This window comes from Ictidomys tridecemlineatus, chromosome 12, assembly GCF_052094955.1.
Source record: "Ictidomys tridecemlineatus isolate mIctTri1 chromosome 12, mIctTri1.hap1, whole genome shotgun sequence".
Classification (NCBI taxonomy): Eukaryota; Metazoa; Chordata; class Mammalia; order Rodentia; family Sciuridae; genus Ictidomys; species Ictidomys tridecemlineatus.
The window spans coordinates 32,195,732-32,222,896 of NC_135488.1; the positions used below are offsets into that span (position 1 = coordinate 32,195,732).

At 43.6% G+C, this 27,165-nt stretch overlaps 1 protein-coding gene across 6 annotated transcripts in view; it reads right to left on the minus strand.

Moving 5' to 3' along the window:
* Acoxl (acyl-CoA oxidase like) overlaps positions 1–27,165 on the minus strand; it is a 337,320-nt gene that overhangs the window by 57,442 nt on the left and 252,713 nt on the right. For 4 of the 6 annotated variants that reach the window (XM_078028311.1, XM_078028313.1, XM_078028310.1 and 1 more), the window contains 2 exons: positions 16,750–16,845; positions 2,594–2,681 (listed from right to left, as the gene is read on the minus strand). In XM_078028311.1, coding sequence (XP_077884437.1) covers positions 2,594–2,681; positions 16,750–16,845 — 184 coding nt within the window. The remainder of the gene's footprint in view (positions 1–2,593; positions 2,682–16,749; positions 16,846–27,165) is intronic. The other 2 variants (XM_078028312.1, XM_078028316.1) reach the window with 1 other exon arrangement.

Here is a 27,165-nt window from a genome sequence, read left to right on the forward strand (position 1 = left end):
GATGCTTCCTCCTGGTGTTAAGCCCTTGTGCACTGAGACTCAGATGCTTCATCTTCCTTTTTCTTCTTAAGGAACAAGGTCTACATGGTCTACTTCGATTCTGAGAACTAAGATTTTCCTACTGATTAATAGTGATACAGTTTTTTATTAAACACCGTGAGTCGGGTGCTGCAGCAAGGAACTTCGAGGATCATTTAGTTTAATATTTCCAACAGCCCCATGAGGTAAATACCACTCTCCACATCAGGGTGTCACCGAAGCCCAGAGGGGCTGAGTTACTCGCTCACAGCTGTAGAGACAACGCGAGGATCTGAGCCCAGGTGACTTGACTCTGAGCCCACATCCTCCGTCCCCACACCAAGCACAGAGATGTTCTCAACGAACACACTGAGCCATCGGGTTTCTAAGGTGAAGGGATCCTTGTCTTGATCGCTGGACCCCTCCCCTTCTCAAACACAATCCCATTTCTGAAAACCTGGAGTCCACAGGGCTCATCCTTGGGCTCCAAGATTGGCAGTGTCTGTGGTCAGTGCACAGAAGCCCAGAAGGAGGAACCCCAGCATCTGGGCCCCAGTGCCCTAGGAGTGAAGCCAACAGAAGTCTGCACACTTGGAGGGGAAGCCTGGGGCATGCCTTCCTTCAGTGGGGGTGGCTAGGGCATGGCTTCATATCTCAGATAAAGTTCAGTCTGATCAGCAAATATGAAAAACATACAGAGAAGGAGAGTGCACATACACTTCTGAGGGGTGAGGCTGGCACTGGGGCACCAAGCCAGTCCAGGGACGTACATGGCCTGTGGGGATCACAGTGGACACTCAGGTATCCAGCCAGGCCTGAGGGCATGTGCTACACAGATGGGGTGCCTGGTGCCACCTCCTCTCCTAAGTCAATTCTATGTGGAGAGGTGCCCGTGAAGGAATAGGCCTTGTGCCCATGACTTGGCAATTGGGTTTTGACTTGTGAATAAACTGACATTTCTGGTTGATGCATCAGTCATTTCTAAGTTCAAGCAAGATGACTCAATTTCCCTGAGTCTGGCACAGTGTGGGTGTGCAGAGAAGACTTCTGGATCTGCAGATGAGGGAACCCCGTCCTGCATCTTAATAACCTGAAGGGAAGGGAAACTTCTGCCCTGCCCTGATCCTCTGGTCTCTCTCCTGCTCTTCCCTGTCATCCCAGGGTGTAGGAGGTGGAGTCCAATCAGAATCAGGAAGGTTAATGTGGCCCTGGTTCTTCCACGGTGCAGTCACTGTGTGCAAAGGCCGGCCCCGGGTGGCACTCCTGGGGCCTCCTGCTTCCCAAGGAACCTGTGCTCCTGGCACATTCCCATTCCTGTCCTTTCTCTTCTGTACCATGAGCCTCACCCCAGGAATGGGACCACCCCAGAGCTGGTCCTTGGAGGGAGAGAAGAGGCCAGGCTTGGTCTGAGCCCACACCATTCCCTCCAAGCCAGCTCCCAGCAGAGCTCTGCAGGAAGGGGCTGGCCACTGGATCATGTGGCACTTCATTACATGGCACTTTGCTCTCTTAGAACTTCCTGGTTGGGGAGAGAGGTGGTGAGCAGGCTGGGGCTGGCTACGATGCAGGCTCTCCTGGGTTCTGCTGTAACATCTGTCCTGACTCTCAGCAGGAATTCCACCATGACAGTGTCCAGACACACCAGGAGCCAGGCCCCTGCAGCTGTGGAGGTGGACCATCCCAGCCCTGCCCTTGGGGCCAGCAGTGGCCCAGGGTGGTGGAAACCCCCACATAGCACACAAGCTCACGAGCATCTGGACTTTCTCTTTTAATAATTCCCCATGTCTCCAGTTCTTGATGCCGAGTGAAACAAATGACTCTTGAGATTAAACAAGAATTTCACTGACCCTCCACCATGGATCTTACTCATTGTTAATGTTTCATTGTATTTTGTTATTTTGGTCTTTGGAGGCCAAAATGAAGATTCCAATTTCTCAGTCTCAGAGTGACGGATGTATTAGGTTGGAAGAGTCTTTGCTGTGGGGTCTTGCCTGCGTCCTGTAGGATAGGCTTCCACCCACCATCTGCCCATAACGCTACCCACCCTCAGACAACCCAAAACATCTCCCAGCCTTGCCAAGTGCCCCCTGGGGGTAAAATGCCCCTAGTTGAGAATCCCTGACTTAAAAAGCTGGCCCTGTTTCCTGTGACCTAGAGGACGAGGTTGAAAAGTTAGTCCTGTGCTTCTCATTCTGAGGCAGTGGCCCTATTAAAACACCCTTGCTTTGTCTGGTGTGCACCCTCCCATTTGTTGATTTAGGAATGACAGTCATTGTGGGGCAAAGGTCATTTCTGGGGAGCTGGCGTTTTGCCAACTGGCTGCTGTCTGGTGCCATCTGCCATCACCAGGCTCCAGATGTGTTTAGGGATGGGTTTGTGGGTGTCATCTAGTCAGAGTTCCCACGGGGCTGGGATCTGATTTACCATAAGCTTCACGATTCTTGGTCTTTAAGGGCCCTAAGTCCAACGTGAGGCTCAGACTGGCGTGAGGACTGTCTTTTCTCTGGAAAGCCTCATTCCCAGATGAACTGCAGAGCCCTGAGCTGCCCAGGAACAGACACTCATCCCAACTGACCTCTGTGAGTGTGTGCCAGGGACAGGAGAGTGATGTGGTGCAGGCACGAGTTCCAGGCACGGAAGAAGTCCTCTTTCTTGGTCACCACCTGGTACATTGACAGAAGAAAAACAGCCACTGATGACATTCTGAGAGAAATGAACAAGACAGATGGCAAACATCCAATTTTTAATATAACCATAAGAATGGGCAAGGTCTCTGGTGGGCCGGCCTCCATGATCAGAAAGGGGCTCATGAGGTGGGTGAATGTCATCAAGGATGTATGGGGAATCCAGGTCCGTGTTTATGGTAATTCCTCACATGTCAAATATGGAGCCAGCCACGGCCAATTCTTGAGCAGTGAGAGACATTGGAGAAACTTGAAGGAGAAGGTAAATGCACAGAGACAGTGGACTGTTTAATAGGGGCACTCACACCTGAAGAATTGTAAAGATTAGAACTGACTGCTTAAATCCAATCCTCAACGTGACCAGTCCACCTTCTCTCATCCCTCCCTCCCTCCCTCCCTGCCTGCCTTCCTTCCTCCCATTGTAATCAGGGGCTTCCATTTGATTCCAGGTTACCTCCTGAATTCCTGTGGCGTCCCAAGCATTGCTCTTTGGTAGTGTCCACATCTGACATGTGTGGAGCACTGGCATAAACGTGGAAGCGGAAGGCACAGTATGTTGTGACACTGTTTCAATCAACGAGTCACTTTGGGGGATCTTCACTGTATTAGGTGGTCTTTCAACCTCCTCAATGAAGGGCACCTTTTTTCTTTTCATTTTTCATTTGAAGGGAAGTGAGAAAACATGGCTAGAATAAAATAAGAACGAAGAAAATACACAAGCAAGAGAAAGATGCTGCATCAGGAAGCCGAGAACTGGAGTCACTTCAGCGAAGCAAAGGGCAGATTCTTATCTGAGCAGAGAAAAGAGTTAAATTTGGCACTTCTGACTTTTCTTTGTTCCTTCTTGCCTTTCTTTGTTTCGAAAACCTAATGGCTTGATACTTAAACTTGTAGCAATCTTTTTGCTGCTCAAGGAAATGACACTCAAATAGAAAGTTCGACCTGATCTACCTACTTCCCATTTGTTTTAACTCACGCTCCCAGGAGCTCTCTCGGGTGGAAAGCACTCTGCTTTCCCGTAACTCTGCAGTTTCTCCGGGGCCTGGAGGTCTTGCTGGGGGGAAACGCTTCTTACAACAGAAGGCTTTGTGTCCCAGTGGAAAAAGAGCACTGCCGAAAGTCACTGCCCATGTATAATTTAGCACGATCACCCAGGGCAGCGGGCACGGCTCGGAGAAGACGGCTTTGCTTCCACACCTAACTGGGCGTCTCCTGACACTTGAGGGAGAGGACAATGTCTCCTCAATCTCTGGATCCATGCATCTCTGCATTGGTGTCACAAATACAGCTGGAAAGTTGTGGCAGAGACAGGTGACTCTCAGGGAGCAGCCTGCAGGTGGAAGCGCAAGAACCAGCCAACCATTCCCAGAAGTTCTAGGAGATGCTGAAACTACCCATCACGCCATAAAGAAGAACACCAGGAACTTGTCCAATAGGCTCTATTCACACATACCAACCACCCCCTCCATTGCAGGGGAGTCAGAGAAGATGAATAAAACGCTGCAGATGGTACACATAGAACCAAAGGCATTTCCTGATAATAATAACAACTCAATGTGTGGAATAAGTGTTTCACTGCCCTGATAAAGAGAAAACCAGGACAGACAGCTGGCTGGACAAGAGATTTCAGATGATAAAACCTCATAGAGGGCTCTTTGCATATCTGCTGACATGGCTTCAAAATGTCCCCAGGAAAAGGCAAAGGCAAGGTCAAGGTAAGGGAAAGATCCTGGAAGGCGTGCCAGCCAGTTCAAGAGCTTTTCTCATATGTCATCATTCTGGTACTGATGCTGGGGCAGGCTCAGTACATCCTCATTCCTATTGGCAAGTAGCCCCCTACTTACCTACAAACTCACCCTGGGCAGGTAGGGGCACACCTAGGTCTTGGAGCATGTTGACAGAAAGGCAGCTTTGCATGGCCAGACACACAGCAAAGCAATAGACAGAGAAGCTTCTGTCCCCTTGAAAAATAATTTGTTGGCAAGAAATAATAAGATGAAGCCAAGTGGGACTTCATAGTGGTCCACACACACTCAGGTGGGCTGATCCAGGAGCCACATGGGGCTTCACTCCAGCCCACTGTCAAGAGGTGAAAGTGAACAGATCAGAAAGTATACTCTGGCTCAACCTCCAAGCAAAGTGACCATGTTCACCTCAAGGGTGTCACTGCCTATAACCCTTTAATCTCCTATGCAATGCACAAGATTTTAAGATGTGCTAATTGTGCAAACAGTGTCTTGAAACAATAGAAACCAAATGTACCACCTTAAAAAGCTTGAGGTAAGTTTTCAGGAGAGAGGACTTTTAAAGTGATATAGTTGCTCTTTACTTCAGGCAGTGAGCCTGCTACCAAAAACGTGGGTGCAAATTAGGTGTATGCAAACTCACTCCTCATTTAAATGCAGCAGGCAACTGGCAACTGTTTTAAGCATTAATTGCATCTGTTCATTTAGTCTTCGGAACCCCTGGTGGTGGGTTTTATTGATATCTTCATTTTGCAGGTAGAAAACTGGCAGAGAAGGTCGAATAATTTTGTACAAGGTTGCAGAGCTGAGCTGTGTCTTGGCTCCCAGTATTCCTAACCCATGTTCCTAACCACAGGCCACCCAGCTTCCCAGTGGAACTGAGGATAGGTAGTTCCCTGCAAAATCTGCCCCTCCCAAATACATTGTTTGCAAAGACACATTATCACACACAGTACCATTAATAAGTAATGATATGCCTTTAATAATTAATGTGAACAACAGCCCACCCTTAAAGTGTCTAATGAAAAGATATGCTTATTTCCCAATAAGTCAACACACAGCTGAGACATATTGCTGACATGTAAAGAAACATCTTCTGTGTGGTAGATGCTCATATCCATTCCCTCCTTTTCTATAAAAACCTCATACAGATTTGGGCAGCAATATAGCCAGTTAAAATTACTTCCCCATAGAGGATCTACAAAAACAAAGAACCCATAGTCAACATAATACTCAACTGTAAAAGGCTAAGTGCTTTCCCTTAAGGAAAGGAAGACAATGGGGTCTTAGAGCACATTGGCAGAAAGGCAGATTTACTAGGACAAAAACCAAAAAAGCCACTGACAGAGAAGCTTCTTCACCTTGAAATATAATTTGTTGACAGGAAATAATAGGATGAAGTCCACTGAGTGCGGGGATGTCCATCATTACTACTTTTCTCAACATGGTGCTAGCCAAAGTAATAAGAAAGGAAAAAAAAATTAAAATATCTTCATTCAAAGATACACAATTGTTTAGAAAATCCCAAGGAATGTATAAGAAAGCTATTAGCACTAAGTAAATTAAGCAAAGTCACAAGGTGTAAGATGGACATTAAAAAATCAATTGCATGTTTATATTTCAGCAGTGAACAATTGGAAAAAACATAAAATAAAAATGCTGTTACAATAGTATGAAAATATTTAGGAATGTATTTTTTAAAATATGTGTAAAATCTATACCTGAGAACTGAAAACTATTGTGGAGGGAAATTTAAAAAGAGATTCTGTTTTCATAGATTAGAAAACATGATATTGCTACAGGTCACATCTTTTCACTTTAATCACAATATTGATTCAATGCAAATGCTATTCAAAATCCTAGTGGATTTTTTTTTTGGTAGAAAAAAAGCCAATTGTAAGCTGATTGTAAAATTATGTAGAAATTTGTATAGAAACTGTATAGACATGTAGAATAGTCAAAATCGTTTTGTGGAAAATAATTGGAGGCAGCAGTTTCTATCCTCAGATAAAGTGGACATAAAGACAAAGTTAATCAGAAGGGACAAAGAAGAACATTTAATACTGCTTAAAGGAATTATACATCAACAAGACATAACAATTGTAAATATTTTTGCCCCAAACAATGGAGCATTTACATATATCAACCAAACCCTCTCAATTTTAAGAATCAAATAAACCACAACATAATAATACTGGGTGACTTTAACACTCCACTCTCACAACTGGATAGATTCTCCAAACAAAAACAAAGATGCTATAGAACTAAAAAATATAATTTATAATTCAGACTTAACAGACATATGTGGAATATTTCATCGATGCATCAATGACTGAATACACTTTCTTCTCAGCAGCACACAGATTCTTCTCTAAAATAGACCATATCTCAGGCCACAAAGCAACTCTTAGCAAATACAAAAACAAAGAGATAATACCTTGCATTCTATCATATCATAATGGAAAAAAATGAGAAATAAATGATAAAATAAAAAATAGAAGCTACTCTATACCTAGAGACTAAATAATATGCCATTGATAGCCAATGGATAGCAGAAGAAATCAGGTATGAATTTTTTTTAAAAAAAACTTGCTTAGAAGTAAACTAGAATAACAATACAACACATCAAAATCTCTGGGACATTATGAAGGCAGTACTAAGAGGATAATTCATTGCATTGGTCTCATTTCTTGAGAGAGGAGAAAGTCAACAAATAAATAACGTAACATTACATCTCAAAGCCCTAGAAAAAGAAGAACAAATCAATATCAAAAGCAGCAGAAGACAAGAAATAATTAAAATCAGAGCTGAAATCAATAAAATTAAAACAAACAATCCAAAAAATCAACAAAGCAAAAAGTTGAAAAAATAAATAACACTTGATAAACCCTTAGCAAGCTAACAAAGAGTAAACTCAAACTACTAAAATTTGCAACGAAAAAGAAAATATCCCAATGGACACTACTGAAATACAGAAGATAATCAGAAACTATTTTGAATATTTATACTCCAATAAGATAGAAAATCTTGAAGACATCGACAAATTTCTAGAGACATATGATCTATCCAAATTGAATCAGGAATATATACAGGATTTAAACAGATCAACTTCAAATAAAGAAATTTGAGACACCATCAAAAACCTACCAACAAAGAAAATCCAGGACCAGACTGATTGTCAGCCAAGTTCCACCAGAACTTCAAAGAAGAACTAATCAATCCTCCTCAAATTATCCCATGAAATAGAAAAGGTGGGAACCCCTCCAATCTATTCATGAAGCTCATATCATCCTGATATCAAAACCAAACTAAAGACACATCAAGGAAAGAAAACTTTAGACCAACATCCCTCATGAACACAGATGCAAAAATTCTTAAAACAAAAAATACTGGAAAATCGCATTCAAAAACATTAAAAAGATAGTGCCCCATGATCAACTGGAGTTCACCCCAAGGATAAAAGGTTGGTTCAACATATGGAAATCAACAAATGTAATTCCTCACATGAATAGACTTAAAGATAAGAATACTATGATTATCTCAAAGATGCAGAAAAAAAGCATTTGACAAAACACAACATCCATTCATGTTCAAAACACTACAAAAACTAGGGACACTAGGAACATACTTCAACATTGCAAAAGCTGTATATGCTAAACCCAAGCCCAACATCATTCTAAATGGAGAAAAATTGAAACCATTTCCTCTAAAACACTGGAACAAGACAAGGATGCCCTCTTTTATCACTTCTATTCGACATAGTCCTTGAAATTCTAGCCAGAGCAATTAGACAAATGAAAGAAATTAAAGGGATAAGACTAGGAAAAGAAGAACTCAAACTATCCCTATTTGCGGATGACGTGATTCTATATTTAGAAGATGCCCCCCCACCAAAAAAAACCTCTACCAGAAAAATTCTAGAATTCACTAATAAATCCATTAAAGTAGCAGGATATAAAATTAAAACCCATAAATCAATCGTGTTCCTATACATCAGTGATGAATCAACTGTAAGAGAAATTAGGAAAACTATCCCACTCACAATAGCCTCAAAGAAAATAAAATATTTGAAAATAGATCTAACAAAAAAGGTGAAAGATCTCTACAATGAAAACTACAGAACACTAAAGAAAGAAATTGAAAGAAAGAAGACCTTAGAAGATGGAAAATTCTCCCATGTTCTAGGATAGGCAGAATTAATATTGTCAAAATGGTCATACTACCAAAAGTGCTACACAGATTTAATGCAATTCCTGTTGAAATTCCAATGATGTTCTTCATAGAAATAGAAAAAGTATTTATTAAATTCATTTAGAAAAATAAGAAGCCCAGAATAGTCAAAGCAATCCCTAGCAAGAAGTGTGAAGTAGGAGGCATCACAATACCAGACTTTAAATTACACTACAGAGCTATAGTAACAAAAACAGCATGGTATTGGCACCAAAAAAGACATGAAGACCAATGATCGAGAATAGAAGACACAGAGACAAACCCTCATGAATAGAGTTATCTCATATTAGATAAAGGTGCCCTTAACATTTTGGAGAAAGAAAAGATAGCCTCTTCAACAAATGATGCTGAGAAAACTGGAAATCCATATGTAGCAAAATGAAATTAGACCCCTATCTCCCACCCTGCACAAAACTTAACTCAAAGTGGATGAAGGACTAGGCATTAGACCAGAGACCCTGTGCCTACTAAAACAAAAAGTAGGTCCAAATCTCCAACATGTTCACTTAGGAACCAAATTCCTCAACAAGATGCCTAAAGTGTGAGAAGCAAAATCTATGATCAATAAATGGAATGGTATCAAACCAAAAAGTCTCTTCACAGCAAAGAAAACCATCAAGGATGTGAAGGGAGAGACGACAGAATGGGAGAAAATCTTTGGCATCTGTACCTCAAATAGAGCATTAGTCTCCAGGATATATAAAGAACTCAAAAAGCTTAACACTAAAATCCAACTAACCAGATTAATAAATGGGCAAAGGAACCGAACAGACACTTCACAGAAGAAGAAATATGATCAATGAACAAATACATGAAAAAATGTTCAACATCACTAGAATTAGAGAAATACAAATTAAAACTATACTGAGATTTTTATCTCACTCCATTCAGAATGGCAATTATCAAGAATACGAGCAACAATAAATGTTGGTAAGGATGTAGGGGGAAAGGTACACTCATACATTGCTAGTGAGACTGCAAATTAGTGCAACCACTCTGGAAAGCAGTATGGAGATTCCTCAGAAAACTTGGAATGGAACCACCATTTGACCCAGTTATCCCACTCCTCGCTATATACCCAAAGGACTTAAAATCAGCATACTACAGTGACACAGCCACTTCAGTGTTTATATTAGCTCAATTCATAATAGTTAAGCTATGGAACCAACCAAGGTGCCCTTCAAACAGATAAATGGATAAAAAAAAATGTGGTACTTACACACAATGGAATATTGCTCGGCCATAAAGAAGAATGAAATTATGGCATTTGCCAGTAAATGGGTGGAACTGGTGACTAAGTAAAATACTAAGTGAAATAAGTCAATCCCCAAAAAAACCAAAGGCCAAATGTTCTCTCTGATATGCAGATAGGAACCCTCAAGAGGAAGAATTAGGGGTGGGGGATGGAGTGGAGGTGCATTAGATTGGACAGAGGGAGAGGAAGGAAGGGAATTGAAAGGATAGTAGAATGAATTGGACATAACTTTGCTATGCTCATAGAAGAATACACAACCAGTGTAACTCCTCATTGTGTATATTCCATGTATGTATGATATGACAAAATACATTCGACTGTCACCTATAAAAGGAACTAATAAAATTTTTTTAAAAATTGGAGGATTCCCATTTCCTGATTTCAAGACTTTCATAGAGCTACAGTAAAAGTACAGTATTAGATAAGGATAGAAATATAGGTGAGCAGAACAAAGTCAAGAGTCCAGAAACAGAGGCACATATATGAGGTCAACTGATTTTTCTACAAAGTACCAAGATAATTGATGGGGGAAATAGCCTTTTCAACAAATGGCACTGATCAGCTGATAAGCCACATGCAAAAGCAACCAAATGAACCTCAACTCTCACTTCATACCACATACAACAATGAATGCAAAAGGGATCACAGACCTGAAGGTCAGAGCTAAATCTATAAAACTTTTAGAAGAAAACATCAGGGAAAATCTTAGTGACCTGGGGTTAGGCCAAAATTTTGAGATGAGACATAAAAAGTTAAAATGTTATCAAAATTAAAAATCTCCTCTTTAAATACACTATTAAGGAAAATGAAAAGGCAAGAAATGGATTAGGAGAAACTCTGCAGATCACAGGTATAGTGAAGGTCTTCTATCCACAATTCACAAAACCTCAATATTAAGAAAACAAAATCCTAGTTAAGCGATTGATCAAGAAATGTGAGCAGACACTTCACCAAGGAAGATAAATGAAATGGAAAAATAAACATGAAAAGGATTTGAGAAATGTAAATGGAGACCACAATGAGATACCGCTTCACACCCACTGTGATGGCGACAATGAGTAAGACTGGCAAGATTGGGCAAGACGGAGTATTGGCGAGGATGTGAAATGGCCAGAAAAATCATTACTGGGGGAAATGCAAACTGCTGCAGCCACACTGGAAACAGCTCGGCAGCTTCTTTTAAATTTAAGTTTATTTATTTATTTTCTTGGTACCAAGGTGCTTAACCTCTGAGCTACATCCCCAGTGTTGTTGTTGTTTTTTAAATTTTTATTTTGAGACAGGGTCTTGCTAAGTTGCTTATGGGCTTGCTAAATTGCTGAGGCCGGATTTGAACTTGGGAGCCTCTTGCCCCAGCCCTCCCAAATCCCTGGGATTACAGATAAGCGCCACCAAGCCCAGCTGTCTAAATGTAAACATGTTCCTACCCCAGAGCCCAGCCACTCCTCTCCTAGGTATTTACGGAGACAAGGTTATCTAAGTAGAGAATCCCAAAGGATACATAATAAAACTGTTTATGTAAAGATATCATGTCCACTTAAAGACTTAGGAGAAAATGTTCACAGAAGCTTTATTCATACCAGCCAAAGCAGAAATCAACCCAGCAATGGGTTAGTGAGCAAACCCATTATTTTCAATCACACAAAGGAATACTAGTCCACAACAAAAAGGCACAAACCACGGACAATCGACCACAACCCATAAGATCCCTCAGAAGCCCTCTGTCGAGTGACAGAGGCCAGACACAAGAGACTTCCATGCTATATTATCCCATCTTCATCAAATTATCCCAAAGGCTAATCTACAGCCAAAGAGCCATCGGTGCTTTTCAGGATTCAGGGCTGGAGAAGGAACTAACCTCAGAGCAGCAGGAAGGAATTTGGCGAGATGGAAACGTTTTATTGGGTTTGGGTTCTGCGATCATATGCATTTACCCAAACTCACTGATTGTGCACTTGAAATTGGTAAATTTTAAGATATGTAAATACCGTGTTTTGTCTATACATACACATCATGAGTGTGTGTGTGTGTGTGTGTGTCTGTGTGTGGAAGCTGAATTTCTAAACCACGCTCACCTCCCTGTCTGCCACTGGGTTGGACTATCATCTCTGTGGCCCCCGAGAGTAGGCAGCTGTGAAAGCTATTGTTCCACTAATAAAACGAGGCCACCTGAGCCAACTGGCACATCCTTTTTCTCTGTCCTTTCCCCGCCTACTTGCTTGGAATGCAGTGCTGTGAGAATCGAAGGCTACGCAAGGAGGTGAACTGGCTCCCTGGGGTCCCTGTCCTCCATCTCCTGATCACCTTGGCTTGAAACAACAGAAGTGGGTTCTTTCACCGTTTTGGAGGCCAGAAGCCCTAGATCAGCGAGTCAGAGGCTCCTGGGTGCCTCGCTGGTTCCTGGCGGTGGCCGGCAAGCTCTGCCATTCCTGGGCTTGTGTCTGCACACCCTGGTCTCTGCCTCCCTTGTCCCAAGGCCTCCTCCCCTGTGTCTGCTTGGCTCTCCTCTTCTCAAGAGGACACCAGCATATTGGAGCAGGACTCATCCTGCAGGACTTCATCGTAACTTGATCACATCTGCAAAGACCACTCCCCCCACACACACCTTTTTTTTTTTCCAACTAAGTTCACATTCTCAGGTCCTGGGGGGTTAGGACTTGAACATTTATTTTGGGGACACATCATTTAAACTCACACCATGGGGGCAGAGGGGAGGGACAGGAAGAGCTGCTGCAGGCCCAGGGCTGCCCACTTCTGCCTTGTCTTAAGCCACTGCAGTTAAGCATCACGGCCAGGACACTCCCTTCCTCTGCTATTAAAAGGGCACCACAGTCCCGTGCTGACCCAGAAGGAGGGCCACACCAGCACAGCGCCTGGCCACTACGGCTTGGGTGAGCAGGCGCACGCATGGGTCCTCCTTGCCAAGTTCTCTTGATGCAGCTGCGCCCCCTTCTGCCATCTCAACCCTGCACTTTCCCTCCTCAATCTGAGAGGGCACAGGTGCCCTGGCTTCCCCAACAGCGGCAGCTGCAGTCGCCCAGACCTTGTGCTCTGTGTCCGTCACGTTTGCCAGCCACGCTGATTTGCTCAGAGTCCCTGGTGGCAATTCCCTCCTGCTCCCCAGCCAGGTTCATCCTGAGGCCTGGTACCCTGCTTGCCATCTCACTTGCTGACTCCTATTGTTTCTGTTTTTTTTTTTTTTCTTTCTCCTCCCACGTGTTCCCACAGGCATCCCAGCCCACCCCTCACCCCTGCCTGGCCTCTAGCTCAACTAGAGGACATTTTTTTTTTTTTTTTAGGACGGTCATGTAAAAGCCTGAGCACAAGATCTTCTGCCAAATGCAGCCGGCCTTTTCAATGTTGTCACCCCTCTTTGCCACCTTCTAGACCAGTTAGGCTATTGTCTTTGGAAGTTTTTAAAAAATCCCTCCCCTTCTACCCAGTCCCAAATCCATTTATGTGTCACCTGAACTACTGTGCTTATTCTTGAATCTCCTCTACCTTCTCCTCTTCCCTGTGGATAGAGGTGGAATCAGAAGGAAAGAAGAATTCGGTCTTGACCAGCAAAGGTACTCATGCAGAGAACAGAAGCGCCTCACCCAGTGTGGAGACTGGACTCCACAGCACATGGCAGGCGTGGCAGGTCTTACGTGGTGCCCACCAAATACCGGGTGCAGTCCTCTGTGCAGCGATTTCAAAACCTTTTTATGGGTAAGTAAAACCAGGTCAAACAGTGACCCCCCCTTTCTGCTCTTTGCCCTCAGGACAGCCACACCTGTCCCCAGTGGCCCATGGACTGGACCAGTAAGCCTGCTCATCAGGGGAGAGGAAGCCCTGGAGCGGCTGAAGTGTGGCGAGCCAGATGTCCCCAGGCCACAGGGGCTTTGTCTTTCTCCTTCTCCTCCCTGTTCTTCTCTTCTGTAGTAGGTGCAGCGGTGGACAGCTGGCCTCAGCGCCCTGCTCACACCCCTAGGGTTCCTCTGCGCCTCCCACCAGCCCTGGGAAGGAAGGCCCTGGGGGTCTCTGTGGGTCCGACCCACACCTCTCCGTGATGACACTGGCAGTCTCCCTCCAGAGTCCCTGCAGCCCCCTCCTGTGGCCTTGCTGGCCTCAGGGGCATCCTTGAAGATGTGATGGTCACCAGGCAGGAAGGACTGTTCCTCCCCTGTGGGCCCCACCGCGCCTTCCTGTCTATCCTCCTGTTTGACTTTCAGTCTTCCTTGTGTGTGTGTGAGTGTGAGTGTGTGTGTGTGAGTGTGTGAGTGTGAGTGTGTGTGAGAGTGTGAGTATGTGTGTGTGTGTGAGTGTGTGGTCTTTGTGTATACTTCTGTCTTCTTGTATTTTTCTTTCTGCATCCTTGTCTTTCTTTTTATTCTATATTTCTTTCTCTTACACCTCAATGAGCCATTATTTCTGTCTTTTTTTTTCCCCTGGGCTTACTTAACCACATTTTTTTTCTTACATTTTAAATTTTGCTGTTTTTCTGCCTTTATGTATTATTTATCTGCTTTTTATTGGGTTTTCCTCTCCTTTTGGATTTTATTTTCTGTATTTACCCCCCCCACACACTATCATATTCTACTTTCTTTTTCATGGGTTAATTCAACTGTTTTCTTTTTTATTCTTCTTTCATATCTTTTTTAAATATTTACTTTTTAGTTTTCGGCAGACACAACATCTTTGTATGTGGTGCTGAGGATCGAACCCGGGGCCGCACACATGCCAGGCGAGCGCGCTACTGCTTGAGCCACATCCCCAGCCGGCCTTCATATCTTTGACCTCAAGTTATTTCTCCTTTTTCCTTCTAGTCTCCCCTCCCCCCAATTAAACTTGGTTTCCTCTGCTCAGCTGTAGCAAGAGGAGGCCTCCTTCTCAGCCAGTGGCTTCTGTGCCTGACCTCTCCCCTCTCCAAAAGCCGATGTCCTCTTGCTCTGCTGACAGGCAGGTACAGGGAGGTCCTCAACTATTAGCTTCCTGACACCAAGAGCGTTGGGGCCTCAGGCAGTGACTCCCCTGGACACTGAACTGTGACTGTGGGGTGCTTGGTACCTTTGCCTAAGCTTGGAATCAGAGTGCAATTCCAAGACAGCAGATAAAAAACCTTCCTCAACATCCTGCCACATAGGAAGTAAAGAAGACTCGGGAGAAGGCACCCACCTCTGCACTCTAGCTTGTTTCCTATGGGAAGGAGAAGGAGGTGTCCTGCAAATACCCCAGACAGACTGCTAGGCTTACACTTGGTTGTCAACTTGACTGGATTGAGACGCCTAGGTGTGTCTGTGAGGGCGTTTCCAGAGATGATTGGCATGTGGGCCAGTGAACAGAGAGGCAGATCTGCTTTGAATGAGGATGGCACCATCCAATAGGCAGGGCCTGGGTGGAACAAAAATTGGAAGAAGGGGAAGTGCTTGCGCATGCTCAACATCCACTCTTCTTGAGCAGATGAATTTTTGCTGCTGCCGTCACCCATCAACATCAGATTCCAGATTCTTCAGCCTCTCGATGGGCCTTCAGCCTTGGACTGGGGCAGCATGGTCGGTCCCTCTTGTTATGAGGCTCCAGCTTCTTAGACTGGGCAGCTCCTGGCCTCCCCAGCTGTCCAGCCCGCTGGTGGGCATTGTGGGACGATCTGACCCTGATGGTTGAGCCACTCTGATAAATTCCCTCTAATGTTATATACATGACCACTGAAGTACCTAGAAATACCCCAGACAGGCTTTGGTGGCTAGAGGGAGGGGCAGCGACGGTGCTTGACTAGTCTCTGAGGCCCAGGGACATGCTGGGCCTGGTCAGAGTTTAAGCCAGTGTGCTCTGCCCTGTGCCATGCTCTCCCTGCCCAGCCCTGGCCTGTGCCAGCTCTGCACCAGCCTCACTGCACCACAGCCTCCTGTTCCCAGCCTCACTGCACCACAGCCTCCCCATATCCAGAAGGTGTATGTGGCAGCTCTGCAGGGCAGAACAGTGGGACAACCCTCATCTGGAGAGGCACCTCCTGAGCTGCGAGGCTGGAGTGATCCAAACACATTGTCCTAGAGAAACACAGTGCCACAGTGTGATCGTGTGGAGGGACCTGACACCTGGGCCATACTGGGCACACCCTACGTGCAAGCATGTGCCCTGAGGGGCTGGTCACCTGCAAGGAAGACTCTCCAATTTCACAGAAGGGCCCCAGAAGAATCCAGCAAATCTAGCAACTGTCTATAGAACAGACACAGATCTCTGTTCTATAGACAGGAGGGAAATCTAGAGTGTGACCTGCCTGGGAAACCATGCTGGCCCCTCTTCCCAGGGCACTACAGCATGTGCTGCTATTCATACTAGTGTCTCCTCAACCTGACACACTGGTCCATGGCAGCAGAGACACCTTCTTGCTCACAGGGCTTGATACAGGGTACGTTCTCAGTAAATGTGCACTCAAAGACACACTCACCACTGTGGAGGAGTATACCTGTAATCCCAGCTACTCAGGAGACTGAGGCAGGAGGATCACAAGTTTAAGGCCACCAGCTCAGGCAACTTAGCAAGACCTTGTCTCAAAACAAAAAATAAAAATGGGCTGGGGTGTAGCTCAATGCTTGGGTTCCCCTGGGTTCAAACACACCCCATGTGCACACATCGCTCCCCCTATTCTGATGTGCACCCGGTTCGGGACACCTGCCACCTCTCTTGCTTCAGATAGTTGAACATGCCTTTCTCTCCATCAAAATGCCTCTGCCTCCACCCAACTACCTCCTTGGGCTTGGAAACATGTCACCTCCTCCAGGAAGCCTACCCAGTGTGATTCTGGTGCTCTCTGTGCACCCATGCAAGCCCTTACCATGCTGTGATGTGAGGAATGCTCTGACCAGGGCAGGACGGTCACCACCATGATGACCACATGAAGGAAACTTCCACGAGAGTCAAGGTGAGGGCCCTGGGTGAAAGCCAAAAAGAAACTGGACTGAGAGGGAGGAAGGGAGAAGGAGGAGGAAGAGGAGGGAAGGGAGAGAAGGAGGGATGAAGGGAGAAGAAAGGGGGGAGAGAGAGAGAAAGAGAGAGAGAGAGAAAGAGAATGCACTGGGTGGAGGGGGCCAGCACTGCAGTAGGCATGGGGTCTGTCGGGTCTCTGCAGCCTCCTCTGCACCCACACTGCCCACAAACTCTGGTTGGGCTTAGCACTGTTAAAGACAGAGAGCTTCCCCAGGGGAGGTGTAACCACTTATGTCCCCCACAAGAGTTCCAGCAGTGGAAACCTGCACACCCCGAGTCTGACCTGGTTCCTAAGAGCTTCCCCACCGAGACTAACTGCAATTGTCAGGACACAAAATCAATATGGCCTTGGCAAAGGGCTGCTATAATTGAATCTATTACCTCCTAATTTTCCTCCTTTCCCCCTTTCATGTCCAATGAAGACCCTGCTTCTCATTACTCAGCCTTCAGGAATAGAAGATGACTGTTGGGCCTTGCATTCTCTTTGGTCATTTAGTGTGCGTTTGAACTCTGCACTCCTGAAAGCGATCTAGATAATTTCCAACAGCAGATATGTAAATAAATGTATGATATCATCTCCCTTTTTTAGCAGCTTCCCTATTAAAATTTCTTCCTTCACTCTTCTGGTGGAGGAATAGAAGAAAGAAAATCAAGAGGCCTTAAATAGATTTTACAGGCACCAAAGTGCATTTGGATTCTGGTCAGCTACAAAGATCTTGTTTCAGTAATATGCTCTTGGCATTCAGCAGAGACGGTGTTATGGAACCTGACTGCCCTCAGCCACTGCTTACAGCTGACAGAAGGCAGAGAAATGTGCATTTAATATGGGAAGGAAATTAGGTCTCAGGAACTTTGTTCCTTGAATCTTTGCAGAAGCTCAGCTGGTGCAGGGCCCAGAGGCAGCTAGGGGAGGCATTTTGGGGATCTTGAGTGAAAAGCAATGGGGACAGCTTGCCAAAACCCAACCAGAGGGATCTGGGCTGGGTCTGTGACGGGACTGGCATGGACAGCAGTAAGCGCACTGCGTTGGGGACTCCCGAGGACTCTGAGACTCATCTCCACCTACGGCGTCCTGTCTTCTCAGGATGCACCTTTGACTCCGTCTTCAGCCCCAGTGGCCCAGAGTTCTACCACCCATCTCTCCAGCCTCTCTGCTGCCACCACGGCAGGGCTGTGTCCTCACTTCCAGGCTGCTGGTGACTGTGGCTTTTGAGTATGTCACTCTCAGCACTGATCACAGAAGGATCTTCCTATGACACCTGTGTGATGATGCCACTGCCTTGTCCCCAGAAGGGAAGGTGAGAAGTCTTTAGCCCCCAGGACAGGCACACAGGCTCACTACTGTGGATCCTCCAGCCACCATAGTCACCCTCTCTCACCAGCCCCTCCAGCCAAATGTGACCTCGATGCCAAGTGGCTGGGTGTTCAAGGACAAGAGGAAATGACACGCTGTGCCGTTTGTCACTCTGTTCTCACAGCGGCCTGTTCCCCTGTCTGTGCTCCCACAGACTGGGCAGCCCTTCCTCGGCTCTGTACCCTCTCCCAGCACAGGGCTTTTGCCGCCCACCCCTGGCAGGGATGGGGATCAGGTGCTAGTTGCCTTTGCATCCCGTGTCTCTCAGAGGGCCTGGCACACAGGAGTCACTGGGAGCAGCGGTTTCTAAACAAGGACCCAGTCAGTAAAAATGTGAATGGCTTTGTCTTCTTTAGCTCTACACCTGAGCTTCCCCTAAGCATTTTGATCTCCTCCAGTGTCACTAATTGCTTATATTTGTGGCTCAGCCTTTAGGAATTTTAAAACCAGCATGTACTTCGGGACTTGGAGGCAACTTGTGAGCTTGTGTGCACATAGAAGAGAGATGGGTTTGGTGGAGCTGGGGTTGTGGCTTGGTGGCAGAGTGCTCACCTTGCATGCCTGGGGCACTGGGTTTGATCCTTAACACCACATAAAAATAAAATAAAGGTATGTGTCCATCTATAACTAAAAAAAAAAAAAAAGAAGAAGAAGAAGAAGGGTGATGGGTTTGAGATGCTTGTGAATAAGAGGTGAATGCACCTAACACCTGGGCTTAAATAGAGACCTCACAACCAGCCTACTCCAGCTGCCCAAGGTGCTGGTGAGCAGGTGCAGGAGGGAGGATGGCAGGAATGGGAGCAGGAATTTTAGGTGGGGAGTGGCCTGTCACAGGTCCGGAGTGTAGCCCCACTGTGGATGACTGTCATCATGCTCTCAGGATTCCATGCCTGGCTGGCCTGGGCACCCACCACCAGCACCTCAGTGTGGCTTTGCAAGGTGTCTAGCCAAGGTGGCGGGTCAGGCTTGAGTTAGTGCTGCCCTCAAAGTGGGCCAGGCCAGGAGGTGTGGAGCCTGGGCAGGACCATCTCACCCACTTCTCTGCACGATGTCGAGTCCTGATGCCATGTGTCACCGGTGTGCTTCATCCAGAATGCCTGGTCCTTACAGGGGCCACTGCTCCAACCTGGCCTGTGAGGCAAGTTTTCCCACCCCTCTATGCTGCAGGAGGTGGGAGGGCCGGCTGCCACCACCAGCTGGCACGGAAACCACGAGGGCCTGTGGTCTGACCGCTTTATTGGTTCCCTTTTCCTAGTCCCGTAAGAAGGCAGCTGGTTCTGTGGTAAGGCGCTGGGCTCCGGGCTGCTCCTGACGACATCAGGAACTCAGCCAACGCCCATGACCTTCACTGGCCACAGGGTCTGCCACTGGCCCTGAGCAGGCAGGCTGAGATGGAAGAGCAGGCTCAGGCTTGTGTGCCACCTCCAGCAGCTCTAGCGAGTCCACTCCCCACGGGGAGAACTTTGAGAACCTTGGTGCAGTCACTCCCAGTCCAGCACACCAGGAGTTGGCGGACCTTAAGCTGAAAAATGCCATTTCATTTCATAAGTGAGCTCTTCAATCGTAAGCCTAGAGTTTGGCACGTGTCCCCACAGACCTGCCTATCTCCACAGCTCTGCCTGTCCCTATATCCTGTCTGGGTGACTTGTCCCACCGTCCATGACTGGCTACTCCTCACTGCCCCCCAGAGTCCTGCTTCCTGAGGTCTAGCCTCCCTGTCAGGAACTCAAAAGAACGTCTGGACTCTTGCCAGCCTTCAGGTTGGACCAAGTTCTCCACAGCTCTCTCTCCCTGACTTCTGTGACCCTGGCCACTAGCCTGGGCCACCACCATGGCCTGGCACCACGCTAATTTTCAATGTGACTTTGCAAAATGTCTAGCCCAGAGCCTGGCACACAGTGGACCCCTGGTGAATACTCGTTGCCGACACGGGCCAACTTATTTCTTCATCCAGTCGGTTTCAAAACCCAACAGCTGAGGCCTCCTGTTGGACTTCAGGTTTCTAACTTCTCAAGTGAAAAGATGAAGGGCCTGGAATGTAGACAAGCTAACTGCTGTGAGGCTCTGTTTAATCAGACCTTGATGTCCTCCATCGAGAGACGACACACCGCATCAGACGTGGAGCACGCAGGTGTCTCAGTTTACAGCCGATGGTTTCTCACAGGTGCACCCACAGAACCAAGCTGATCAAGATACAGAGCACCCCAGACCTTTCTGAGATCCCTGGGCAGCACCACCCTCCCTCTCTGATCCTACCATTACATCACCATTAATTAGTTGTGTCCCTTCTTGAATGTCACATCAATGGAGTGGCCCAGCATGAGCTCTTTGGTGTCTGACTTCTTTCACCGAAGAATGTCATGTCTGTACAATTCACATACCTTGTTCCATGAAGCAGAAGTTTAGAATTCCTTTTTGTTACTGAGCGGCCTTCCATTTTATGAAATAAACCACATTTGTTTAATCTAGTCTTTAACCGATGAACACTTAATTTCCAGTTTCCAGTTTGAGTTATCATCAACAAAACCAACCCACATTCCTGTACAGTCTTTATGTGAAAACACACTTTGATGTCTCTTGGCCAAATATCTAGGGAAGGCGTTGGATCATAGGAAAGGTATTCATTTAATCCCACAGGAAAAGCTCCAAACTGCTCTCTCTAGAGTAGCTCTGACCACTTTAGAGTGTCACTAGAAATCACAAGAGTTTGGATTGCTTTGCCTCATCACCAGACCAGTGGGTGTTGAAGCACTTCACTGTGGTTTTTTCACTTCTATTTCCCTATGACTGATAAGATTAAGCAAAGTTTCATGTGCTCATTAGCTATTCTTTTATCTTCTTTTGTGAGGTGTCTTTTCAAGTCTTTGTGCAATTTTGCTTACATTGTGACTTCTCATTATTACATCGTGGGAGTTCTTTATACATTCTAGATAAAAGCATTTTGTCAGATTCACATATTACAAATACTTTCTACAAGCTTATGGTTTGCCTTTCTGTGTTCTTGTTGGTGTCTTTTAGAGAATGAATTTTTTTTTCCCTTTTGGAAAAAATCCAGTTTATCAATATTTAATTTGATGATTGCTGCTTTTGTGTCTTCCTATGAAATTTTAGTTTACTCCAACTTCCAAAGACATTCTCCTACACTATCTTCAGTCCATTTTAGTTTTTCCTTCTACATTTAGGTCTATGATCAATCTCTAACTTTTGTGTCCCATGGGGGAAAATGGGCTGCAGTTCATTTCTTTTCCATTCAAATGTCTAGTTGATTGTCAAACTACTAAAAACCTGAGCTTTTCATCATCACATTTCTTTTATGTTTGTCAAAAATTGAGTGAACAAATATGTGTGGTTTGATTTCTGGACTCTGTGGGGTTCCCGGGTTCTGTTTATCCTATGCCAACGCCATCCTGCCTGGAGACTACAGTATTAGCCTAAGCTTTGAAATCCAGCAGCACTAGATCTTCACATGACTTTAGCTTTTTGTCCAAGTTATGTTGGCTACTTTAGGCCGTTGCTTCTCCATATGAATTATCAAATCAGCTTGAGAGAGCTATAGTAACAAGAATCGCATAAAAACAGACACATGGACCAATGGTACAGAATAGAAGACACAGAGTCAAACCCACCCATCTTTCATCATCTGATCCTCGACAAAGGTACCAAGAACACACATTGAATAAAAGACCCTTTTAACAAATGGTGCTGGGAAAACTGGTTATTCATATGTAGGAGAATGAAACTAGACCTTTCTCTCTCACCTTGCACAAAAATCAACCCAAAATGGTTCAAAGTCCTAGGAATTACAGTAGATACTATAACTCCTGGAAGAACACGTAGGCTCAAAACTCCAGTAGAGAGGCACAGGCAATGACTTTCTCCATAGGACCCTAAAGCTCAGGAAATAATGCCAAGAGTTAATAAATGGGAATGGCATCGAACTAAAAAGCATAAGAAACAACTGGGAATGAAAAATCTTTGCTAGCTACTCTTCTGACAGAGGATTAATATGTTTAATATATCAAGAATTCAAAAAACTTTACGCCAAAAACCCTATTAATAAATGGGCAAATCAATTATGTAGACACTTCTCAAAAGAAGCAATACAAATGGACAACAAATATATGAAAAAATGTTCAATATCTTTAGTAATTAGGAAAATGCAAATCAAAACGATGCTGAGATTTCATCTCACACTAATCAGTGGCAGCCATCAAGAATATAAATAATGATAAATACTAGAGAGGATATGGAGAAAAGGAACACTTTTGCACTGTTGTAGGACCATAAATTAGTATAACCACAGTAGAAATCAATATAGAGACTCCTCAATAGACAATTCACAGAACCCACCACATGACTCAGCAATACCATTTCTCAGAATTTATCTTGAAGAATTAAAGTCATCTTGATCTACAACAATACATGCATACCCGTGTTTATTGCAGCATAATTCAAAATAGCCAAACTAGGGAACCAGCCTGGGTGTCCATCAACACATGAATGGATTAAGAAAATGTGGCATATATATTTTGTCTTTAAATGACTATGAGATTCAACAATACAATGATATAAACATGGAACTTTCTTTGCAGGAATGTTTCCTGACAAGTTAAACTCATTTAATAGACATCTTAGATCTTTTATTTTTATTGGCTTTTGAGAATTGTATTTTTCCAGAAATTTATTCTAAGTTCTTAAATTTATTTAGGGTGGGTTATTCTCTTAGCATATTGCAATGTTTGTAGTGTGTGTTAGCATGTCATGATGTCCCCTCTTCCATCCTTAATGCTGTTCATTTCTACCATCTCTATTTTTCTTGACCAGTACAGCTAAGGATCAATTTTTTAATCATTTCAAAGAACAAACTTTCAGGTCCATCAATTTTCTCTAATTTGTTTTCTAATTCATTAGTTTCTTTCTAATGTTTATTTTTAACCTTTATTGTATTTAGTTTGCTCTTCTTTTTCTAACTTTTTAAGGTGAGAACTTATATTATTTATTTACAAACTTCTCATTTTCTACAATAAGCATTTTAAGCTCTACATTTTCCTCTAAGGACTCCTTCACTTCACAAAATTTGGCATGTTGTATTTTCATTGTCACTCAGTTTGAAATATTTCCTAATTCCATTTGTGATTCCTTCTTTGATTCACAGTTTATTTTAAGATGTATTGCCTAATTGCCAAATGTTTGGGAGATTTTCCAGATATCATTTTGTCATTGATCTCTAATTCAATTCCATTGTCAATAGAAAACCACTCTATACTATTTTAATTCTTACAAAGTTATTAAGATATTTTATAGCCAACATGATGGCTCTGCATGTACTTTTCAACAAAAACCTATAAATGTCAAGAAGGCTGCACTGAAGAATAGTGTTGTTCACATCTTCTATAGCCATGCTGAAGTCTTACCTACTTATTTCATTGGTTACTGGATTCATCCATTTCTCCCATATTTCTGTCAATTTCTGCTTCATGTCTTTTCAGTCTCTGTTATGGTATATAGCTGTCTTCTCAAGTGGCTCTTTAATAGTCATGAAATGACTCTCTTTCTCCCTGGCTATACTTTAGTCTTAAATTTTGCTTTAACTGATATCAGTATGAGCTCTTTGATATTATTGAGCTCAGTAATTTCATGCTATATCTTTTCCTGTTATTGTCTTTACATTTAAAACATTTGACCTTATTTTAACATCCTATGACAACATCTGCCTTTTAATTAGAATACTTATGCCATTTACACTTAATATAATTAATGATTCTGTTGGGTGTAAGTCTACCACATGGCTACTTGTAGTCTGTCTCCTTCAATTTCTGTTCCTTCGTCCATGTTTTCCTTTGTATTGACAAGTTTTTATTTTTGCCCCAGGATACTTTCTTCTTTTTAATATTTAAATATTTAATTGAGCTACATAAATTGTCAGTGATAAATGCATTCAGAGAAGGAAGTGATGGATGATCCACTGATGTACAGCCTTGAGGTAAGGGATATATTTCATAGTACCTGGAGATTGGAAGATATTTCAAGTCAAGAAAAAAAAACAGTCTCAGAGAATGGAAATTATTTAGGTGAGTAGAAATGCAACACGGACTGATTTTTTTTTTATTCTTCGAGCATTTTCAATTCTAAAACAAAAATAAACAAAAGCATGAAATGAAATCAGCAGAGATCTATCAGAATCTGCTTCTGGAGGGTTCTCAGGTATGACACCTGGATCCTCACAATAGAGAATCTCTGGACAAGTGACAAAGGGTTTTATCTTAATTAAGTGGGAGATAGTGCTAATGGGTTTCTGTGAGCAGAAGAGCAAGGTTTACAGTGAGTATTTACAGAAAGTTGACCTGGGAAATTATGTGACGTGTGCACTAGAGAAGGGATGTGAGTGTCAAGGAAGCCCTCAGAGACCAGGTGAGCAGCCTGTGTCCCGTACCATGAAGGCACTATGGAGAGGGAAAGAGGAGAAAAGAAGGGCTGATGCATGGTGAAGAAAGCAGAATGGCCCAGCATGATCATTTTCTGGTTGAAGGGGATCAATGGGCATCTAAGTAAGGCTAGTTTAAAGCTTTTAGGACTGAGGACTAGAGCTTCAGTTAACAGGGAATTTTAGGGTGAGGAAGAAGATGACTATGGTGTCATGAGCTTAAGGAAATCCAATATGTAAAAGCTCCAATAAAGGTGAAAGTGTCAAATTATAGTTGTATAGTGATTCAGTGTGGTTCTGGTGTCATTGAGTACAGACAGAGATAATTCCTCCCTCACAATTGAAGTCACCTTATTTTGCTGTGTCTGTTTCTAAGATATACCCAAGAACATATGTCCATACAACTTTTTCCTAAAATTGAGCTTTCAAAAAACGTATTAGAATTCAGATGAGTAAAAAAAAAGACACTGAAGAATATACTGAGCTTAGTGGTTGACATTAACGAAGTTCTGGAAGTCACAGAATAAGGAGAATCAATTAGGATGAGAATGAGGGAAGACTGCAGAGCCAGCTCAGAGGTGTTACTGCTGCCTCTGCTGCCTTCCCTGGCCACCCAAGTCTGGGTACTTTCTTGAGCCACACTGGCTGAATCAACGCCATACTTCATGTGTAATGCAGGGACCTTAGAATAGAACGATTCCATTTATACAACAGTCCATACTTCATGACACTGTTGCCATATATTTCACTTTTAAATATGTCATAAACCCTAAATAATTATTCTTGCTTTAAACAACCAATTAAATTCTAAGAAATCCTGCACACTTAGCAATTTAAGTGGTCTTTAGTTTAGATCTGAATTTTCATTTAGATCCATTTGTTTATATAGTTTTTTCCTTAGCATTTCTTGGAGCTCAGGTCTTGCATATGTTTGGATTGAGAACTCTAGATAGATTTTTTTTTTCTTTCAGCAACACTATAAAGATATCTCCCAACTGTCCTCTGGCTCTGCAATTTCTAATGGGAAGTTGATTGTCATCTTGCTTATCATTGCTGTCTGCACCCAGTGGCATTTTTCTCCAGTTACTTTTGAGACTGAACTTGGTCTTTGATTTTTAGAAGTTGTACTATAAGGTGTTCCATGTCTATATTCGTTTTTAATCCTTTCCTGCTACAATGTTGCTAAGCTTTCTGAATTTGTGTACTGCTATTTTGATAACATTTAAAAATTTTTAAAATTCTCTCTCATTCTGCCTCTCTCTCCTTCTAAGACTCTGATTGCACGTATACCAGGGTGTGCAATCCTGTCTCTTAGGCCATCAATGCTCTGTTCATTTTATCCATTTTTTTCCTCTTTGAACATTAGTTCAAATGATTTCTGTTGACCCATCTTCAGATTCACAGATGTGTGCAGTCTCTGTTGTGTGCAGTCTGCTGTTAATATCATCCAATTAATTTTGTATTTAGAGGATTTTTCAGTTCTATATTTCCCACTTAATACTTTTAGTTTCCAAAGTCTTTGAAACACCCTCTCTTCCTTCATTGCATCCATATCTTCCTGACCACTTTTTAATATATTTACTCATATTTTTTAAAAGATCCTTGTCTGCTACATCCAACATCTGGGTCATTTGTTTCATCCTTTAGGTCTTTTACTATTGACTGATTTTTCCCTTGACTACGAAGCACATGTTCCCATTTCTTTACATGTCTTTTATTTCATTGTCAGGTGGATGCTGTGGTAAGACTGACTTGGAATCTTGATATCTTCCCCTAAAGAGTGTTGGTTTTATTCTAGCATGCAGTTAAACTGCTAGCAGGTAAACTTCAACTTGTGGAGGCTTGGTTTTCTGCCTTGTCAGGAAGAATCTACTTTGGTTTGCTTTGGTTTCTTTTAGTTTTAGCATTAATCCTTAGGCAAATCCCTTTTCCTGGGACATCATTTTACTTCTAAGCTGTGACCCTTCTGGCATTTCCATGGAAATCCCGCTGAGTGTCCTGCACTTCTCTAATTTGTCAGGATTCCAATTACAAACTTGACTTCTGCATGAGGGGCTGAATTTCTTTAAGCTTTTCCAGCTTAAAACTCCCTGAGCTCCTTGTCATCGTCCCTGCCTTTCCACGGGTATTTCAAGAATTGGTCAAGGATCTAAGTGGTGTGCATACCCATAGTCTGAAGGTTCCCTTTGTGACTTCTTCCTGTTTTTGGATGTTCCTCCTCAATTTTCAGTTGCTTTGGCAATTCCAAACTCGATCCGCTGACTCTCTAGGTCATTAATATTGAAGCTCCCATGAGGGGACTTCATCTTTCCCAAGGATGGGAAAGGTTTTCTGACTGTGAGCTAAAAACCCAAAGACTATAAAAAGCATTTCTGCATGGCTAAAAAGCACCATAAATAAAGTCAAAAGACAAACTTCAAATTGACGGAAAACTTTTGCATTATGACAAAATGATCCTTCCCGTAGAAAGTACTCTAAAAACTTGA